General features: G+C 40.8%; 1 protein-coding gene and 1 non-coding gene across 2 annotated transcripts; one reads left to right on the top strand and one right to left on the bottom strand.

Annotated features, from left to right (window-relative positions):
- Window positions 1-5,608: 5,608 nt before the first annotated feature.
- Window positions 5,609-17,727, bottom strand: PRMT5 (protein arginine methyltransferase 5). The gene is made up of 17 exons (XM_075211346.1): window positions 17,569-17,727; window positions 15,245-15,363; window positions 12,601-12,686; window positions 11,294-11,428; window positions 11,094-11,212; window positions 10,961-11,010; window positions 10,700-10,863; window positions 10,448-10,609; window positions 10,084-10,161; window positions 9,399-9,457; window positions 8,986-9,108; window positions 8,722-8,897; window positions 8,432-8,541; window positions 7,815-7,908; window positions 6,583-6,699; window positions 6,384-6,448; window positions 5,609-5,956 (listed from the first exon to the last, which is right to left on the bottom strand). The coding sequence occupies exons 1-17, from the start codon at window positions 17,667-17,669 to the stop codon at window positions 5,804-5,806; spliced, it is 1,911 nt and encodes a 636-aa protein (XP_075067447.1). The 5' UTR covers window positions 17,670-17,727; the 3' UTR covers window positions 5,609-5,803.
- Window positions 17,728-18,015: 288 nt separating this feature from the next.
- Window positions 18,016-18,088, top strand: TRNAR-ACG (transfer RNA arginine (anticodon ACG)). The gene has a single exon. It is a non-coding gene; the product is annotated as a tRNA-Arg (tRNA).
- The last annotated feature ends 4,516 nt before the right edge of the window (window positions 18,089-22,604 follow it).

Below are 22,604 nucleotides of genomic sequence, written 5' to 3' on the forward strand. Positions count from 1 at the left end.
GATGGCGGCCGCAAGGTGAGTATTTATGACATCCGAGTACCGCAAGATCCGACGCAAGACTTGGATGTCATAGCCTCGTTTCGGATTCCTTTGGCGGCTGGAAGTACCCGAACAGTGCTCGGATCCCGTCGGATCCGCACTGTTCGGGTGGGCTCGGATTAGCGGAATCCGAGCCAGCTCATCCTTAAATTTAACGGCTTAAAATTGGATACTAAAATGAAGCTAACCATAAGTTTGGCCCGTTTAAAATCCACCTCCAGATCACATTAAACAGATTTGTTTTGTAATGATTACATTAACAAACCTCAGTAAAGTCACTCCCAAAAAACATTTGCGTATGATGATGTGAAGCAGAAGCAAAATGTGATTTTATAGTTTTTTTTTCAACTAGAAAAATCCTGGTCTCCTATTATTTCTCCATTGGCCGTCAGTCAAACCTGTATTTAACAGAAGTGTATGTCTCGAGTACTGTTCCATGCAGGTTACACTGGATCAGTATTTGCAGCCAAAGGTTAACAGAGCCAGATCTTCCTTCCAGCCTCATAGGCTTCCCTAAATATTGGTTAACTCTTTGGGTTGGGTATGAATTTCTGGTAGTGGCTATACCGACACTTATCCTCTCCAAACCAAAATGGTGACAGGGTAAAGGTAGACGCATCCATGCTGTCTACAAGCTGAAATTGTAGACATTGTGTTTATCAACATTCACAATGTCTGCATTAAACAGCTATAACACATAAATTAAAAACATTAATGAAGCGTAAACCCCCTCCCTCCCAAAACACACAAAAATTTTCGCTGGCAGTTGAAAACTAAGCATGCCCCCTCCCCCCACTTCTCAATAAGATTAACCCTAGTGCAGGTACTAGCAGAATTGAGGGGACAAAAAGCATGGAATACTTTTGCCTCAGTTGCTTGGTGGCAGCAGGGTGGGGCCCAAATCACACCCTAAAAAGCCAAAGGGCATCCGCACTCGGTAAGTCCCTAAGTTAGGGGTGCTTGATTCTTTGTGGATTTTCAATTTGGTTAGTAATGTCCAGTCTCTTCAGTACTCTTTTACACTGTGGAAGGGAACAAGGGTAGCAAGCTATAACAGCATAAAGTTTTTGGAGCCGTCCATAACAGATCATTGTGTATTGGACATTCTAAAAATGGGTACAAAATAGTTTGATCAGTATCCAAGGGGTAATTTTGTCTAGTACAGGACTCTGTCAGCTCCAATAGGATTGGAAACTTTGCAAACAGTCTGCAATGTTTACGAGAGGTTCATTGAATTTAACGTTTTCCTGCAGATCATGAAGGCACAGGTTTCTATTCCAGACTCTTATTTATCAGAAAGTCACCAGGAGCTTTTCACGCAACTCTAGACTGGAAGTGACTGGACACATTTGTCCATACCAGGCATTTTTGAATGGAGTCTGTGAATTCAATCCTTGCATCTGTTAGCAAAGGAGATTCATGTCCATAGACCTTCAGAAAGCTGGTGTCAATCATGCGTCAGCCAACCATGACTCTGCCTGTATCCACATGCTTATATCTATAAGCAGTTCAAAGCAGCTAGTTTTAATGGCATGGTGATTGAGCAGAAACTGCTCAGGCAGAAGAAAGTCTCAGAGCAAGTAATTAACACACTGTTACAGGCAAGAAAGAAGAATTTTTCAATCTATTACAAAATCAAAGATATTTTTGCCTGGTGTGACTAAATTCAAGCTAACCATAGCAACTATTGCACAGGTCCTTGATTTCCTTCAAGACAGACTTAGCACAGGTTTTACTTTATCTATACTCAACTGTCTGCTTTGAGTGTGTTCTTAGATATCAAGTTAGTGTTAGATTTAATGATAGACTTTTCAAGCAGTAAGGAGTATCAGTTCTTCAGCGCCTAGCCTTTGTGCCACTATGGGACCTCAATTTAGTTATAAGCATGTTGAACCACTGTAAGAAGTTTCTTTAAGATGGATGACACTAAAAGTAGTGTTCTTAGTGGCAATTACTTCTGCTTGCAGAGTTGGAAAATTAAAAGCACTGTGGCACCAAGAACCCTTTTTGAATGTCTATGTAGATAAGGTAGAGCCAATCCAGCATTTCTACCTAAAGTACTACCTCCTTTTCACATTAATTAGGAGGTTGGACTGCCAAATAAGTGAAAGAGAATGCATGTATCACGTAGGTATGGAGGGACTCATCTCCCTCTTATACCACATTTTATTCCCTATCGAGCAGCCTTTAGCACTAATCAAAGTAGCTTGGGAAGCTGACAGAGGGAGGTCTTTAGATAGGAGGGATCATTGGTCATCAGAGTATTGCTAAAACCTTTATAAATCCCTCTACTAAAGATATTACTTCTAAAATCTACACTCAATGGTATATTGCCCCTTCACAAAATATTCCCCACAACTACTGATCTATGCTGGAGACAATGGGTGGAGCATAGGATCCCTTTTCATATTTGGTGGGAATGCCCCCACATCTCCAACTTTCTGGAAGTTGTGGAGTTGATAGAACAAATCATAGTCTCCTGTGTAGCTCCAGTTCCACTTTTCATGTTACAATGCTGGTACAAGATATCTCACGTATTTGGTACATAGACTCCATGGAGCAGTTCACAATTGTATTCATTGTTTCCGCAAAATATGCGATCTCTGGTACTCTTTTCACAAATCCACCATGCCAGTGTCCCTTTAATTATCTGTACTTCTCTTAATGGTGTGTAACATTTCAGTAGTTTTCATTTGTTGATAATACCAGTTAGGATTTTTCAGTGTTACTTTGTCAGAGGCCTGGAGCAATGTCAAGCTATGCACATCATGTCCACCTTTTTGGACCCCCACAGGTCAAGGATAGTAATTTGTTTCTTAGAGTACTTTATGTAAAACAGAGTTGTTTTCATTTTACTATAGATATGACATGAATGATGGGAAAGGTTTGTTTGGTTGCAGTGATAGATATATCATTGCAACCAAACAAACTTGCACATATTCATGCTCAGCAATATGTATTTTAGGTTTAGTGGACCTTTAAGCAGATATATTAAGCTCACTCCAAGTTTAAGGCCATAGAAAATATAGTCTACAACCAGATGTAATGGGGTAAGTTTGATGTATTTTCAACCTTTTTTTCCCATAGATTGTAAGCTTGCGAGCAGGGCCTTCTCACCTCTTTGTCTGTTTTACCCAGTTTGTTTATTATGATTGTCCCCAATTGTAAAGCACTACAGAATATGTTGGCGCTATATAAATAAATGATGACCTATGTCACTTCCCTGTCCTCCAAACATATTGGGGCGATAAGAGGATTTTTGTATTTAAATTAAATCAATTTATCCAATTCCTTAAGAGTGGACACTGGTCCACCAGCTCCTTGCTAATTCCCAGCAGCCAAAGATGTAGAGTCACATTTCCCCTTCCCTCTAGGTTGGCATCTGTAGTCACACTGGTCCAGTTGCAGATGTTGAACAGACAACCCCTGTTGACATAGGAGAGACCGGACCTGGCCTCTTTGGCTAGGATATCTTGCCCGATACCCAGACTGCAAACCATTCCTATTTGCCCCACATAGTGTACAGCATAAGGGCAAAGGATTGCTAGGAAGTAGAAAGGAACTATATATTTGACCTAGGAGTGTTTACAGGAGGGGAAAAAAAAAAACAATTCTTCTGCCCTGTAGCCAAACTGAAGTTTTTACCTCATTCCTGAACAAAAATGACTTTTCTTTAATATAGAACAGACAAGAGTCTGGGACAGTAAAGGCTTCCCAGGATTAAACCAAATGGCTTTCGTAGCAGCAACAGCCAAGCCTTAAATTCTGAATAGTGTCTGGCCAGGATTTAGAGCGCCCCTCAACCCAATACTCAGGTGCTTCTCTAATATGGTCGGTCAAGGGTAACATCTCAAACTTGTGCCTACCCAATTGTAAACTTTCCACAATTTGGACGGACCATTTCTTGACTACCTTGTTCACACATGCAGTTGCTAAAAGGGGTCTGCAAAGAATAAAATTACGCTAGTCCATGAACAGACCTCTCCAAACTACTCGCTCAAAGAGGTTGAACCTGCAGCATCTGTCACAGGTCTAGGTAAGAGACGCCAGAAAACCTAGTGAGCTGAACAGAAGGGTTTCCATTTGCCTCCTTAGGACAGGCAGCAAGCAGTTAGCTCTGCAATGGATTAAGCCAGCAACATCATGACTGATTCTACCATTTAAGCTACTCCTCCCGGCCAGATGTGCACAGGTTACAATCATCTGCTTCGCAAGCTGCACCTCAGGCATCTGGTTTCTGATATCAATTTGGCAATTTCGCATCACGTTTGGAATAGTAAAATATATAACAGATTTTTCCCTTACCAGATTTTGCCTTGGAAAAATGATCCAGATCTGACAAGAAATGGGACTGCTGTAGTAAACAGACTTATACAGAGAAAACTAGGCAATGAACCTATGTAACGCTCAAACAGAATGATCATAGCATAATACAGCAAACGATAATCACATTTGCTCATCCAAATTCACAGTCTAACAAGCATAAACAGGTGAATGTACACAGCACTATTACAGTAAAGATACTCAGCACATTGCCCAATTTTCCACAGAAATAACATAGAACTCAAGAGCCTTTTTGTGGTGCTTGAAAAGCTGCCTGATAGATTCTTGTTGGCTTTGCTATGAGGTAAAACCCACCAAGGAGGAGGTGCCACAAGCTAGGGTATTAACATTGTCATTCCAGACTGTAATCCCCCAGAAATCCATACCTACAATCTGGCTCCTTCCAAAACTAAACCATGCTAAATAAATCACTTGATTAGAGTGGGCCATGATGATGCTGGAGAAAGGTGAATTAATATGAAGCGTGAGAGGGAACATAGAAAAATAATTGAGCGGGGTAAGGGGGACAGAGCAGTGAGATGAAGATGATTAAGGAAGGGATAGAGAAGGGTTATGTTACAGATTGAAGGAGGTAAAATGTCTGAAAGAGGAGTGAGCTGTGTATGACATTAGTGGGCTTGGTGTATGGTCCTCTATTAGAGGATGTCATAAAAATGGTGGGCTGGCTTCTAAATTCTTACAATTTTGTCAAGTCAGATGTATAGCATATGTAATCTGTAACTTAATTTCAAAACATGATTGACCACTAAACTGAAATCTTACATTTTAGATCACCAACACTTCTGGCAAAGCCAAATTATGACTGCACCATAACCTGTGGACAATACTTATTCTTATGACAAGTCATCTACAAGCTGATGTACGATTCCACCTACCCCAATACACTTCTCACTAGTCATTCATGACACCCACCCATCTGTAAAGAGCTGCATCAATGTTTAGCACCATATAAAACCGCTAATGAGCAACACTTCGCTCTACGCCAAGGAAACCATGCTACTGCAACCAAGAAAATAAGACATTTCTAAAGATCTGGTACTTATGGTTAGATTATAATTTTGTACAGCTATGATCCAATAGGTATGTGAACCCTCATTACTGGTGATATTTTAATTGGCTAATGATAAAACAAAGCCCATTTAGCAGATATAACACTACACATATACACAGAAGTTGCCAGAAACTGAAGGAGATTGATATTTTCATTAGTAAAATAACTAAAGCCTTCAACAGTTTCATCTTTATTGTTTCTACAGTCACATAGTAAAAAAAAAGCTAAGCGTGACCCATGTGTTGCTGGTCTTCTAAATTCCCCCATCTCCTACAGTATACTGAGCACATCTCTCCATGACATGCTTCGTATCAGACAGTCTGCTTCCCGCAAGTATTCTCCAAAGTAGAAGCCTTGCGCTCTTGTACGTTACAGGCCGATTGTGTAGGAGCGACCAGTGGGATTGTGAATTGCAGAGCAGATGGGAGACGTCACAGCCCACTCATACCAGACTTTTTTGCCATTGTTACAGCGCCAGAACCGTACACATACTGTGTCACCCTCCCGCAGAGGAATGGGTTGCTGTAGAATAGAAGACAGCATTAGTAAATTACTAGACTCAACAAATTAAATAAACTACATCGCTGCTTAACATAATACATCTCTGATCTTCATATACACATCCAGTAAATCAATGGGATAACCATAACTGTCCAGAAAGGAGCGCTAACCCTCAAGTGTAGAACAATGGAAAGCACATCACATGGATTAGAAAATCATGAGTGGTTCTGTAAATAAATCTTAAATAAGCAAATCAATGCAGTGGTTTAATGTATACAAGAGGCCCATCTTCTGAACTAGGATAGATTTTATTTAAATTCCACACTTTTTTTTTTTTTTTACAGTTCACAAAAAAAGAAAATACTACAGAACATCAACTTCCCTGAAACAAGCTTTTTTTCTGGTAGAATTTCATCCCAGCTTCTTGGCACTTTCCATAACAACTTACCTTGATTGGAAAGAGAATGGGAAACCAAGAAAACATCCCTGGAGAATGTGTTTCAGGACAGATACCTGCAACGGAAGGCAATAATGCAATGTAAAAGAAAGGTCAGACAATTTTAGAGCTCAAAGAGAATGTATAAATGGGAGGGGGGAGTGGATTCATTATACAGTAGATGGTCATGTTTTCAAGATTTAATACTAACTTAGAGTAACATCTTTATAGAGCACTGTTTGGAAGTATCCTGCAAACCCATGCAGCACTGTATTCAGCTTTATGCAGTATTTCAGGCAACAGGAACGATTATTATCAATCACAGCATCTGGAAAGATAATACACATTAGGCAAGTCCATGCGATATTGATAAAACCTGATGAAAAAAGGTTCCTTCACAAGCTGAAGGCTCCATAGCTCCATTATGCCTTTATCTCACACTGTAAAACACAATCACAGGCATTGCAAACACATAAATTAGAGACCTTAGTCCTTGAAAGTCTGAGTAAAACTTCCCTGTACATCCACATTAAATAAACTCTTTCCCTCTGCTACACAAGCAGCATGTTAGTACAAACAAGAACTCAGGACAGTGGCCTCACTACACAAGCTTGCATACTGCCTTCAGTGGTTCAACCTGCTGGCAAGACACTATATCAACTCCTGATCTCCCTGAACCATATATACGTTTCAGGGAAGTGTCCTATAATTTTTCTGCTCCTATTGGTTGCTCTACTTAGGGATATTTTCTATGGTTCAGCGCCAATTTTCTAGCTTCCCATTGGTAGTACAAACATGGTATTCAGATCCCAGTACTTTTTATTGGGGTCTTTTTTGGGTGTGGGATGTATGACTTCTAGGAGTCAGTGCCTAAAATGATGGGTACCAAGGCTCCCCACTTAAATTATAGTTTAGTCTGAATGAAACATCAGGCTAAATTACCTGTGGGACAATCTCTCTCCTACCTGAATGCCCAAACAGCACCCTTCCAGATGTCCTCGACTCAAGGTCATGCTATATCATCTCTGTACTTATCTTTAGCTGGTACCATACAACTTAAATCTATATTTCGGAAACAGTCAAATAATTGCAGACTGCGCAAGGTCTCATTCCTTAAGTTGAGGTGGAGCTGCCCCATAACTGAACCTGATAGTCTACACAGCCTAATGCCCAAAATGATTTCTTCTGAACCCACTACTTACTCCCCCCTATATCTATAAATACACAAAGATATTTATCTGGACTAATAGTGTGTTCATGCCACAAGCCATATGCCCAGCTTCCAGTTTTAGCTTTATTTTTTAAACAAGAGTTACAGTCAACAGTAAATTAAGGAATTAACAAAGGAAAGCATTTAACACTTATAAAACGTGCATTGTTTCTGTAGTTTTTCAATTGCAGGTTTTTATACATGTCCTTAATCCAGACATTCACCTCCCTCACCTTTATTTGGATGTTGGAAAGTAAAACAGGGTAAGGGGTCCGAGAGTTGGTGGAAGTTGTGCAGCCTAACAACATAGGGCATCTCAAACTGAGCCTGTAACATGGGAGATAAGATATAATTAATGGAAATAGATGGCAAGCAGTTACATTTTATAATTATATATACAGTAATACATGAAACATGTCAAGAGCATTTACAGTCTGCTAGTATACTACATTTTAGTTTTGTATATGCCCATTTAACATTCCTCAGCATGGAGGTGGGGGTGGGTATAATGAAATATTATCAAGTTAAACAACATCATATAATAGACGTGGAAGTAGGTGGAGGAGAGCTGATGGGATATAAGGAACTAAACTGAAGTCTATACACATACATTTATATATGGGCTTAAACAAAAAAGAACTTGGGCTGGGGGGAGGGGGAAAAAAAATAAATAATCACACAACAAAAACCCTGAAATGTTTATAGAGGTGTCTAACATTTCTTGGACGTAACAGAAGTATCCAGAAACGAATACTACATCAAAGAAGCACATCATAAAATAGAAATTAGAAAAAAGCAGAAAAATACAGTACAATTTAAATATTTTACATTTAAAAAGTCATCCACTCACCTCTGGATCTCTGTCCTTTTCTCTGCATGCTCTCACCTCATTGTAAAGTTTGGAGGAAGAGATTGGGGCCAAGTAAGAGGTGTACTCCCCTGGAATACTGACTCCACCCTCTGTCAAAATAAGAGCATGAGAGAAACAGGAGGTTGGGAGAAAAAAAAGAAAGGGATAAAAGAAAACTATAAAAAAATAGTAGGTATTGAAGGGCGCATTTACTATTACATTTAGGTGTAAGATTTGCTCTGAAACACAAACAGAGCTCTGATGTGTGCATAGTGTAAAATGTCAAAAACCTTTAAGAAAGTGCTGGGCTCCATCCAGACATTCAGGGGACAGTTCATTGTCTCCAAAAGACCCCAATAGCTCACTGACAATGATGTCGGCTTTCTCCGGTGGGTTCCATTCTCTCATGTCACTGGACACAACAGTCACTTGACTACCCCATTCTTCATAGCGCCACCCCTCCAACCTGGAGAGATGTGCAGTTAGAAGGAAGAACTGACAGAAAACCCCCTAATAATGCTGAAAGACTAAAAGCATTTCTCACTGTCACTCACGTGATTACAGCATTAGGGTTTTTCTCCACTGCGTACACTTTAATCATACGATCCGCTTGCTTAGCAGCTCTAAGTGATGCATTCACAAGAGGACCCCGACCTGCTCCAAGAACCATCAGGACCCTATGGAGAAATACCAGGGCATGGAGTAGAAGTAACAATTTTGTCATGCGTCATAAAACAAGCCAAAAACACTCATGTGAACAGTTATATTCTGCAGTTTGAGAGGAATACTATAGAGCACACTGAAAGACAACACTTGTTTCACCAAGATCATTGGTATCAGATTAGCTTCCTAAAGGATGGACTCCTCTCTAGTTCATGGTATTGATTGATTCTTACCGGTAATGATCTGTACATAGTTTACAGTCAGTGAATACTACACAGGGGCTTAAAAATAAACTTAGACCTACTGTATTTTAGTGTCTTTTTCTTCCTCTGGAACTCTGTCCAGCAAACATTTATACACAGCCTGAAATGGAAGAGAAAAAAAAAAGTACTTTTTAAGCTGCATATTTTTCAGAGTTTGATTCTGTGGGGGCAGTTCCAAGGGCAGTGAAGTCAGCGTGCACCTATAATGTGGCAGACACAAGTACACAAAGCATTGTGGGTCTGCACTTTCTACAGATATATATATACACCTTCTTGACTGTATTGTTAAAGACTTGGTTTACATATTACATTGTAAGTTTGCTCAGGCCATAAAAACCCCACGATACATACATGTAAATGCCAAGTAATACAGTCTTGGCAACATTTAAACTAGTTCTGTCCTGTGAATTTAGGATAATCAGGAGTTTAAAGTCTGGAAAAAATTATATTGGGCATTAAATAAAACTTTGGGTCGAATCTTTAACCCAAGGCTGCACTACGCTGGACCTGTAGTGCTGGTAACAAGCCATTTATGTGGACATTCCTAGATTGTGACAGCAGTCTCAAACTAAAATTAAATTTTACTGAGTCAACCACATTCAACAAATATAATCGCGTGGTGCAGTTTCAACTTAATCTTCAGGGATAGACAGCAGATGAACGTCTACTGAACTAGGCAGCACTAACTAGAGCATTACCACACACACACATAGCCATCAATGTTACCTGCTGGTACTGGGAATATTTCACTGGATCTTTCTCAAATACTTCATAGGTTTGAGATTCCAAGTTATCCATCAGAGGCTGTGAAGAAAAGTATCAGTAAGACAAATAATGAACTGCCAGAAACATGTTCTGCAGCAGTTTAAAAAACAAACCAACCTTTAACCCCCCCCACCCACCCAAAAAAAACCAAAACTAAAAACCACCAAAACCTACACACCCCTGAAGAATCCCCCTCCTCCTGCCGAAGTCACTCAATTATATATTGCCCACTAGTATAACGCGGCCAACAGACGAATGTCCGAGATGTTCTGCAGTGTGTTAATGTAACGGGTTTAACTACATTTGATTGCACCGAAACATTTACCTGGAGCGGAGACTGTAAATAATCCTCATACCCTTTGGCAAACATCTCATACGCATTTGGCGAAGGGCGGTTTTGACTTAAATACTCTAGATACTGCAAGTAGGAACAGAAATCTTTCTCGGAGTGGTGATGTGACCCTGAAATCACAAACTGCACCTCCAGCTTGGAGGGGGGAAAAACAAAACAAAATGTAAGCTAGTACTGATGGAGCATATTTCCTCTAGGTCTACTTATAGCCACCTCAGGGTTTACCTTAAATAATCGGAAGATGAGGCGCTGGTGTACTTTGGACAGTACAGGGAATCCTTTTTTATTTGTGAGAAATATGTTGGTTGGCAGAATTGCTGCCTTGATGGGTTCCCCCAGCCACCGATCAATTATATCATCACTAGGAAGGTCAGCACCCACTTCAATTGCTGGCAGGAAATAATCAGGAATAATGGTTACTTACATATTTAATTTAAATGGGGGCCAAAAGTAAACAACTATACACCTATAGGTTTGGTAGCTCACCCAAAGCAACCCGCTTGTTGTAATCACACAGGGTCCTGAAGTTATGCCACCTAGGGAAATAATTATATATATAATTATATATCAGCACTGCTCATCTGGGATGCATCACCAATTTCCATTCCCTGCTTCTCACCATAGCCAAGTCCTTTCTTCACCACCATTATCTCTCTCGTCACATTGTGGCGCAGGCTCATTTTCTATGAGGTCATCTCGAAGGTCATTCGGAGCCATTAACGGTACTCTCATCCAGAACTAAAAAAGCAGGAAGTTACAAGTTATTTCAGCTCCATCAGTAAAGGACCAATAATGTGTAAATGGACATAGCAAGCCTACCATTGTGGAATGGTGACCATTGTGAATGTGACTGAGAAGAAGCCGAGCCAAGTTGCTGTTTTCATCCTGTGAAAGGGGGATCAGGAATGCAGGAAGCCCAAGATATGCAGAGAAATGTAACTCCTGCAGCAGAGCCTGAAATATAAAAAGGAACGGATTAGATGGGGAAAGATTTTGGCTTTAGAATCAGACGATGTATTAGATTTGTTTTAAATAGAATCAAGTGGCGCACTGAATATCTCTTTATATTATACAGTTCCAAGTCATCTGTACAAACAGAACACCCCTGCCACACTTCTGTGGAAAGCAGTCCCATAAATGATACAGAAAAAGAAATAATGCAGAAAATAGAGGATCTGTGATCACCTATCATAAAGGGCCCAGGAACTGAGTAGATGGGATCTTATATGGAAAAGTCAGTTCGTTTCCTAGTGCTCTACTCGCTAGAGGTGACAACATGCCATCTGTGTCACCATACTAATGACAATGTGACCATTATGCATCACTGTCTACGATACGTCTTAACCCGAATATGTGCAGAAAAGCATGAGGTATCTTGTTTTTTTAACATTCCTTCTACAAATACATTAAATCTGATTTCTAGACAAGCAGGAGATCCATGCACAAACTCCAATGGCCACATTTAAGAAACAATTCAGAAAAGCAAGTCGAACGGACGAGGAACCTTATTTCAAGTAATCGATGCATATAGAAACTAAACCAGCAGGGTGAAGATGAGGTCAGAACTAAGTGCTGAAGAGAAGACCATCAGCTTGTATTTATATTGCCATGCAGCTGGTACCATATAATATGGGAAATACCAAGCGCAGGCGTATCTTTTCCCTGGTTGTCGCAATATAATGTTATGTTGTCATAGCAGCTAACCATCAAGTCTATTTAAGGCTCATTTGGGTGTGGCTTACATGCCAGCCCTTACTAGATGTAAGCCTCTATATCTGGGAGGTAAGTGCATCCGATTTTAACTCCATTTTAATGGTGTTTTAAAGCATATAGGTCAGTGTAGGACCTGCACATAATGAGGTGCCCTTAACGCTGGGATGCAGGCTTAAATATTTTGATCAAAATATGAACCAATACCTCAGGTTTTCATTTTGCTAGATGCACACAGAAATGCCATGTTAAAGATAAGCACTGACAACAACTGTCTTTTTGTTTTGAAGACCATTAGCTTGTACCTCCTTTTCCTCCCAAAGCAAAACAGATACTAATCCAAAAGCCTCTTAATTTCTTATTGAGATACATTATCCAACTCCCCCCCCCCCCCCCCCCAAAAAAAAACACCTTACCGCTTCTGAAGTTTTGCGGATTGCCGTCACCTCTGAATCTGTTTTAATCCATTCAGACAGCTTCCCAACAATAAGCGTGTTCCAGTCTAAAAATAAATAAAAGGGTTGTCTGTTCTATTAAGGAACACTACTATAGGTCTAATGCTTTGCTACTAAGCTGCGTGTGCAGCTTTCCAACCAAAAGGGTAACACATTACTATTATTTTTAGTAAAGAAACAGTCACAAAATGACACCTTATCACCCACTCCAAAATGCCTCTTTCTTGCACCAAAATTCCAACACATGCCACTCAGATATACAAGTTGCTCAAAACCACCCAACCCCCCCACACACATAATATAGGTACCAAATTAGAGCCTAAAAATGAATTACCCTTTGCCCAGTGTGCAGAAGGAGGCTATACCACATGGTGCAGAATACACTACACTCCCTCCTCCGCTCTGCGACCTCACAGCATTGAAAGGTGGGACGTAATAGAGAAGCTAATGGCGGTCCTGTTGACCACCATTGTATTACATGAGACTTGCACCACTCCTAGAAGCAGAGATGGTTGATAGAAGATTTCCTCCAAAAGTGCTCTCGCACTGCTGAACGCCTCTTGAGGAAATCTCATTCCCTGGCTGACTTCCATCACTTTAAATTCATCCTCTCCTCTTTCTGCTCTGCCCTCTCCCTCGCTAAACAATCCTTCTTTAAGTCGCTCATTTCTTCTCAGTCCTCCAATCCCCGCCTCAATTTTCTCTTCCAAAATTGAGGCAATCAGACTGAACATCTCCTCCTCCCCTTCTTCCGCCACCCTCATCGCTTCACCTCCCTCCAACAACCAACTCTGGTGCTCCTTCTGCCCTACAACAGGTGAAGAAGTTCGCTCCCTTATTCTTTCCTCTCCACTCTCTACCTGCCCTCTCGATCCCATCCCCTCCCACCTCCTTCGTTCTCTCTCTCTCTCTCTCACTGCCTGCTCTTACCTCGCACACCTCTTCAACCCATTACTCTCCTCTGGTGTAGTCCCCTCCTCTTTTGAACACGCTCTTATCTCTCCTAGCCTCAAAAAACCCAATCTCGACCCCACCTCTCTTGCTAATTATCTCACTTCTCCCCTATGCCTCCAAATTACTTGAGCGGATTGTCCGCAGCTGCCTCACCAGGCACCTCTCAGACAATTCCCTCCTTGACCCAATCCGGCTACCGCCCCGTCCACTCCACCAAAACTGCCCTGGCCAAGGTTACTAATGATCTCCTATCAGCCAAATCCAAGGGTCACTACTTCTCACCCTCTTTCACCTCTCCACAGCCTTTGACACCGCGGACCACCCACTCATGCTGCAAACTCTTCTCTCTCTCAGCCTCTCTGGATCTGTCCACGCCTGGTTCACCTCATACCTTGCTAACCGATTATTCTCTGTATCCACGTCTGGTTCTTCCTCCTCCCCCTACCCTCTCCCTGTAGGAGTCCCACAGGGCTCTGTTCTCGGCCCCCTACTCTTTTCGCTCTATACTTCCTCCCTTGGTGCTCTCATCTCCTCCTTCGGTCTTCAGTATCATCTTTATGCTGATGACATTCAATTCTACATCTCTTCTCCTGATCTTTCTTCCACCCTCCTCTCTTGGGTATCAGACTGCCTCTCCGCCATCTCCTCCTGGATGTCCGCGCGTTCTCAAAATCAATATCTCTAAAACTGAACTCCCTGTCTTTCCTCCGCCTAGACCATGACCTCTCTATTGTTGTCAACAACACCACCATCTCCTCTGTCACCCAACTCCGCTGCCTAGGTGTCACCCTCGACTCCTCTCTCTTCTTTTGCCCCCCACATTCATTCCCTTGCCCAAGCCTGTCGCTTCCAACATCGCCCGCATCCGTCCCTTTCTCTCTCAGGATGCCACCAAAACTATCATTCACGCACTCATCTCCCGCCTCGATTATTGCAACCTCCTCCTCACTGGCCTCCTCCACTCCCATCTCTCCCCCCTCCGCTCTATACGCAATGCAGCCGCAAGACTCATCTTCCTCTCACGCCGCTCCTCCTCCCCTTCCCCTACAGAATCCTTTTCAAACTCCTCAGCACCACTTACAAGGCTCTCTCCCACTCTACTGCCCCTTATATCTCTAACCTCCTCTCCATTCACACTCCTGCCCTCTCCCTGCGCTTGGCCAATGATCGCTGCCTTTCCTCCACTCTTATCACCTCTTCCCACTCCAGAATCCAAGACTTTTCCCGTGCGGCCCCCCTTCACTGCAATGACCTCCCTCGTTCCATCTGTCTCTCTCCTACTCTGTGATCCTTCAAACGTGCACCGAAAACTCACCTCTTCTTCAAAGCCTACCAACCATCCACTTAACCCCCTCATCTCCTCCGCTCGTTCTCCCTTCTCTCCCCCTTGCCTCAACTGCTCCCCTTGTGCCTGTTCTGTTTACCCTTCCTTAGGATATAAGCTTGCATGAGCAGGGCCCTTTTCCCTCCTGCTCCGTCTTTATTGCATTAGCCTGCCTGGAGTCTCTGAAGTACTGGTATTTTTTGTTTATTGTTCTGTACTGTTTCACCCTGTATAGTCTACTGTTTGTACTGTGTACGGCGCTGCAGAAATCTTGTCGCGTCTAACAAATAAATGATGATAATAATAGTTGCGTCCATAAATACCTACCACGTCCAGAAAGTAGCAGGTCTGAGCGAGTCTGTGGTCCGGACCGTGACCTAGCTGGCTCCTGGTAAAACTCTCGTTTAAAGCGTGGGTGGAAGATTGGCATACACAGAAAGTCAAAGCTATAAGATGAGCACATGGAAAAACAAATTGTAAGCCAAAAACAAACAAGGGTTTAGTTAATAAAAAAAAACAAGGAAAAAAAACCAAAACACTAATTTGAAAGAGAACATGTACTAAAGATAACAAAAATAAGTAATTATGGCAAATATAATGGCAACTCCTGTACCAAGATGTATAATGTAAACAGGAAACAAGACAAATAATGGATTTTTTCCCCAAGGATGTTTTATATTTCTAAAACAATTGTTTTGAGCTCTACTTCACAACTGAAGAATCACACTACAAGTACAATAATAATAATGGGATGACAGAGTGTGTACGAATGCTGGATACGCCATCAAAAGTGCAGTATTGGACCACCACCACTTGTAGTTATGGAATTGTCCTTATAAGTGGATATATTTTTAATAGCTCAAAGCTCCATATATGAAATGACTAAAAATATGTATTTTGTACAAAACATGTAATTTTTTTTTTTATCAGAGCCTCTCTGTATTGGTTGTGACTAAAAGAATACAGCCATAACACTTAATGACAACACTAATATAGCACAGAAGCACTAATAGAAACACTGAATGTAAATATGGCAAACATACATTTAAATGATAGACATCTTATTACTGGTAAACATTAAATGGTAACAGCAAGGTGGGGGTCAACATATTTAAGTTGATGTCATCATTGAAATCAGTGGGGAAGAAAAAAAAAAGATAGATATTGCCATATATAATATTTTAGCTTATGACTGAAAGAAACAGAAATTTGTGTAATATCTTGTGAGAAAACATTAAGACCCATAATTTAGAAGGTGCTATTGGATTTTCTTCAAATGACTAAAACATTAACTGTAAAGATGATTTATCCACATCTTGGATTTACTTTATGAATAATGGGGTAAATCTGAAAGAAAGCAGACAAAACACTTCCATATGCCAGCGCATTTGACACCACACCAGTTCTATAGTAGCCTTTTATAACTATTTTTTGTTGTTGGAGAACATTGATACTTTTAAGTGCCCTTACCAAATGGCACTGCATTAAATGCTATTTACAAGGCATGTCAAATTTAATCGCATTTGACATACGGGTTCCTGCTATATTCCATTCCTATTTTCATATCATGACATTGCAGGTTGAGAACAGAGGGAAGTGGGGCAGGGCCATCTTTTCCATTGGGCACGATGGGCAGCTGCCCGGGGGCCCCACAGGCAAGGCTCCTAATGAGAATAAATAATCCTGCAAAAGGAAAAAAACCTGGAAAAAAAAAACCCTACAAGGGTCACTAAGCAAGTACATCCATCTATCTCTATATATCTATATCTGTATCTGTATACATCTAAATATCTAGGGGCCCCGGTGCACTGCTTTGCCTGGGAGCCCATAATGTTGTTAAGATGGCCCTGAGGTGGGCGGGGGGTTACTAATATTTGCAGAAAAAGTCTGAATATACACTGTATTATACATTTCCACAACTTCCCTCAAAAGTTAGGCTTAGTTATGGTTAGTGGATAGGCCCTGAGAGGTGGCTGATTATATTTGTGCATGCGCTTTATACAGCTGGAATTTTAGAGCATCAAAAGATGATCCTAACATTATGCATTGCTCTCTGTCCAAAAATCTACCTAAGGAGTAACATTCACAAAACCAACTGGACATACCTACGCAATGTAACCCCAATAGGCAGTGCAGGTTGAAAAAAATAAATAACTCCATTTAGCTTTATGCAAACATAGGAATGGGGAAACTAGTAATAGTAAAAACCATAACGTATTATTTAATTACAATGTAACCAGGTAACCAAAGGCTAATGTAATTACAATAGCATTGATTATCAAAATACCTTGAAGAACGACGAGCATAGTTAAGATCTGGAACATTACAATTGCCAAAATATATGCAGTAGTACTTGGAAATAATAAGTAAAAGAGCACCAAACACAGTTTTCTTTAAAAAATAATAGATGCAGAAAAGACTGGATGGGAGTTATGTTACTCTGCATTTACCCATTCCAGTTAATAAATGCTTATAAAGTAACGCACACAGCCGGCAACACTGTAAATACAGAGCACATATGACTAGAATTGATGTTCTACAGGTCACAGTAGAGATGCTAGCGCACATGTCTCCTACACACATTATGCTCTATCCCTCCCAACATGACACATCATATACAGCGGCGGCCCTGTACCGGCCTATGGCCTCACCCCTGCTTGGCCACAGCCCCTAGGGTATCCGCCACCTCCGGGACACAGGTGAGATCCCGTCCACTGGACACCCGGCCTCCCCCACTGCCCGCTGCCGCCATCTTGAACAGAATCTCGCTCCACGCGCGTTACACAGGACACACCTCTCCCTCAAGACTCCTGTCACCGGCAACCAATAAGGACGAGCAATGGGCGGCGAATAACGGGCCAATCAGCTCATTTCTTTTTACGTTTCTCAGAGGGCGGAGTGAAGGAAACAAAGCAGAGAGAAGCCCCAGCCTATCAATGGATAGAACGATAAATGTGGGACGTGTCATTCTAACAACCGGCTCTTTTCATCACTTTGGGACACACCCACACACAACCATGGCAACAGTCAAGCAAACCAATCACAGCTCTAGTGTACTACGTTTATAAGGCGTGATTGATTCTTATGTACATGTCAATGGGCCAGTGGCGCAATGGATAACGCGTCTGACTACGGATCAGAAGATTCTAGGTTCGACTCCTGGCTGGCTCGAAATGACATTTTTATTTTAAAAACGTGTAACTATCACATTATAATTTACTAACATGGCATCTAATGATTTAAATGTATTTTTATGTTATACGCAAGGAACACTGAACAAATATGAATTAGAACTTTTAAAGTGTTATACTGTTTACATTATGTTTTTCTAAGCATACAAACAGTAATGTAAACTTAAATGATCCCTCCCATGTATTAGTATAAGCATGGCATCTATAGTAATAATGGGTTCTAGAGTTGAACCTGGTTACATGGATTTTATTAGCAATAAAAAGGCTATAAACACCAGTGGGTATGAGGCCTAATAGACCTTGTTTCTCAGGGTAAGGAAAGTAACATGTAGGGACATTGCTGTTCCAAGAATAACTATTTCAGCTCCCAGCAGAGTTAACTGTTTCACCCAGAGACTAAACCTCCTAATTGAGCAGATTTTGGCAGGATAGTCCCACCATAACGCCAGTGGTCATGTTCGTCCCGACTCGTAGGAAGTTATGTCCAGGTTCGTTCCTCAGGTGCGCAAGACAATTCAAGAGGATTTTTAGGAGACAGGACAAGGTTAGGGGGCAGTGAAATGCTTTTGAAGCTCTAGACCAGGGTTGTCCAACCCGCGGCCCGCATGCGGCCCAGCACGCCTGTAAATGTGGCCCAGAAGGAGTTTTGGTTGTGGTAAGGGGGTAGCACTGTTAATGGAAAAAAAAATCCTGCAAAAAAAAGAAAAGAAAATACTTACCTTGCGGTCACGCGGTCACGTCAGCTGGTGCTCCGGCTCCCTCCCTTGTCTCCTCCGTGCGGTGCTCGCAGTGAATGTCGGGCGTAATGTCATCACGCCCAACATCCATTGCGGAGCGCAGCACAGAGGAGTCACCCGCGCGAGAAGAACAATCAGCAGCACAGAATTGGAGAAAAAAAGAGAAGAGGACAGGAGAACAAGCCGATTAAAAGGTAAGTTAAGGGGGATTTTTTTATTATTTAAAGGGACGCTGACCAGTGAATAAAAGTCACCTGGTCCTGGAGCATCATGGACCTTATCTCCCTGCTATATACTTCTACTTGTAATACTAATGGGGCATTATATATTATTCTCTTTGGCCCATTATAAGTTGTTATCCCTTAACTAAGATAGTGGTGTAATTAGCAAAACAGGTCACAATTTGGGGTCACAGTGATGTATATGTCAGGTACCGCAGGCCTGGTCAGGGCACCCTGATATACAATGCCTGGCTTAAATGCACTTTATTGATATTGCATTGAAACAATACAAAAAGTGATTATAGTATAATAACTAGAGAGGATTTTTTGAACAGGGCGATTGAAAGGTAAATATAGGGGGATTTGAAAAAAAAGTGATATATATATATATCACTTTTTTTCTCATATATATATATATGTTAACTATATTTTCTATGGTTTTTTGGATGATCAGCGATCGTTATTGTTAGTGTATCTTATGTGCGGCCCAAACCAACTCGTCGTCTTCCAATGTGGCCCAGGGAAGCTAAAAGGTTGGACACCCCTGCTCTAGACAAGCCCCTGGGGCACAGACACATCCATTGTGACATGGGCACAATCTGAAGTGACCCAACCACTTTCCCTTCTGGCATAGTCTGTCACGATTTACAAAGGTATTTCACAACAAGGTTGTTGAGATTTGAGAGACTGTGGAAAGCAGAAAGAGAGATTAGTACAGGACAGAGTTTAAATCAGTGATAGGCAACTGGCAGGCCTCCGAGCCTTCACCTGTGGCCCCAAGCTCCTTCCTACTTTATTGTCATATTTATCTGTTATAGTTTGTAACAATTGCTTCATGCCTGCTGACTTGTTACTACACATAGGTGTCTCTTTCCTTGATTAAATTAATTGTTTTGACTAATTACTGAATGTAAGAGTGCACTGTCAGGCCCCTCATAGCCACCAATGCGCCCCCTGAAGTGTGTCAAGTTGCCTATCACTGGTTTAACTAGTAATTCTTACTAGTTTAGTGCATTAGAGTTTCTCTTGTTTATGAACAGGTTTCTTTTTGTAAAGTTCCACTAAAATTTACCATTTGATCTCTACCTAAATTAAAACCACAACCAGTGGGGTACCAAACACAAGGATTTTAGTAATACACACATTTGGGAAAGCCTGTCATTCTGCAAAAACATGTCCCAGGTTTAGGGTGGACCCAAACAAACAACACTCATGTTGTGCCACATGAAGGATATACCTAGCACTGTAATAAATACGTAATGTGTGCAGTATAGTAAAAACAGAAAAGTACTTGGTCCATTAAACCAACTGTCCAGAATATTAATATAGCCCCATGTCTACCAGAATACAACTCAATAACCAGGACCTGATTATCCAGTAGGCAATATTTTTGGAAGTGTAAAAAGAAAACCTGAAAGAACAATATACGGTAGTAAGATTTTGATCTTAACGTATGCCCATGGCAAAGGCTGAAGACACAGAGTAATCCTTGAGCGGGTGCTTAGAGATAAGCTAGTAGGAGAGATAAGGATAGCAACAGGTGCAGCCGTGACAGCCCCCTCCACCTTCGCATCTTCTCCCTCCATGGCGATCATTCATGCTTCCGGTCTGCTAAACAGTTCTGATTTTAATGAAAATGAGTGACAGTCACAGTGACAGAGGGTGAAGAAAGACTGCCATGTCTGACTATCACAGTGACAGAGGGTGAAGAAAGACTGCCATGTCTGACTATCAGCTTCACCAGAGCAGTTTGGTTATTTGCATACAAGGCTCCAAAAGAAGCTTGCTAAATATTGCTGCAAAGAATGTTTAATGTTTTAAAATAATAAACATGAATGTGACAGTTCCTAAAAGTAAACAGAGATTAAAGTGGACCTTTTATAATCCCACTAATGTTATTAGTGTAAATTAATCAACATATTTCAACATCCTCAGATGTACTGTAGATTGGTTGTCAGCCATTAATTCTAATGGGATGTCTTTTGCACTACCCAGGCGCACTTTTTATAGGAAAGCGCATTTTATCTGTGCACATAAACCAATGTCATTGAACCATCTTAATTTGCAAATTCAACAGGTGAAAAATAATGATCGTTGTGCTAGACTCTTACACTCACAGCTTACTTCAGACATCAAACAGCTCCAACAAGCAGTTTAGGGTTATTCAAAACACAAAGAGGGTACTCACAAAACCTAAATAAGACATTTGTGCATAAATTATGCACTGCATAGCCATAATTATTGCTGGTCATAAATTAATCTTATTGTTTATTCAAAATCACTAGGTGCCTGAATTACCAACTGATTTTTTAATAGCCTTATGCCTGTTTGTCATTTCATGGCACTGGGATCACCCTAGTTGTCTGTTAAAATACTAAGACAATCCTTCCTCCTTACGTGTCCCTCTTCTTCTGATTGCTCCTGAACTCCGGACAGTTTTGCAATTAAAACCAAGTTGTCTTATGAATTTAAACACATATTAAAGTAAACAGATGTGAGTTTTAAAGGTGTTTTATGACAAACACATATATTTCATGATAGGTATGTGTTGAAAACAACTATATTGTCTTAATTAATATGTAAAAATGTAATGCTGAAGTACACTGTACAACATGGACACTCATTTTATAGAATTTAAATAGCAATAGAGATGGATTAGAGAGAAACCTTATCACAACCCACCAGCAAAATTAAAAATTGACATAGAATATATAGATTTCGTCTATACAAGCATGCCCACACTATCTATTATACTAGAGAAAAGCCTACCTTCAGCCTTGAAAAAGCAATCAACAGCGAAACACGCTTTGGCATGTATACTGAGTGCATGCTTACTATATTAAATGTATGTCTATCATGGTTAAACTTAGTTACCCAGACATGTAGAATATCAGGATATATTAGGATTAGAATGCAGTGTTGTGACACAAATGGACAGAATAGATATCAGAGATCCAATTTTAATAGGAGAAATGTGCAGCAATAGGTAAAGGATTGGGTATTAATGGCTTTGAAAATACAAATGTAGCCAAGGTTACAGCTGATCAGATACAAGATTGAGGTATTCAAGAGATGTTATTCTAACACAATGGACTTCAATAGAGATACACTAGTATAACGGATACAAATGTACAGATATAAATGCAGCAGAAAAACCATCTGGTTACAAATAGATTCTATGGCAGCACATTCTGAGCCTTTCATTGAAATATTCGCACAGCAGGAATCTACTTAACGAGTGTATATAACCACAGTATTAATGCAAATTGTGGAAACAAAGAATCACAGTACTACTTTTCTTGTTTAAGAGGATGGTCAATTAAAATATAGAATGATACCGTGGATTGTAATTCATATATTTAGGTTGGGTACACACTACAGTGTTCCAGCAGATTATCGTGCCAATTAGACGATAAACGACTGATTGACCCGATGTCACATTAGTGTGTACCTTGCAACGAGGAACGATTATTGTTCCAAAGCACAAAATATTGTAGATTTTTAAACTGAACTAAACATTTTGTTCAATGGAAGGATG

The sequence above is a fragment of the Mixophyes fleayi genome, chromosome 1, assembly GCF_038048845.1.
Source record: "Mixophyes fleayi isolate aMixFle1 chromosome 1, aMixFle1.hap1, whole genome shotgun sequence".
Classification (NCBI taxonomy): domain Eukaryota; kingdom Metazoa; phylum Chordata; class Amphibia; order Anura; family Limnodynastidae; genus Mixophyes; species Mixophyes fleayi.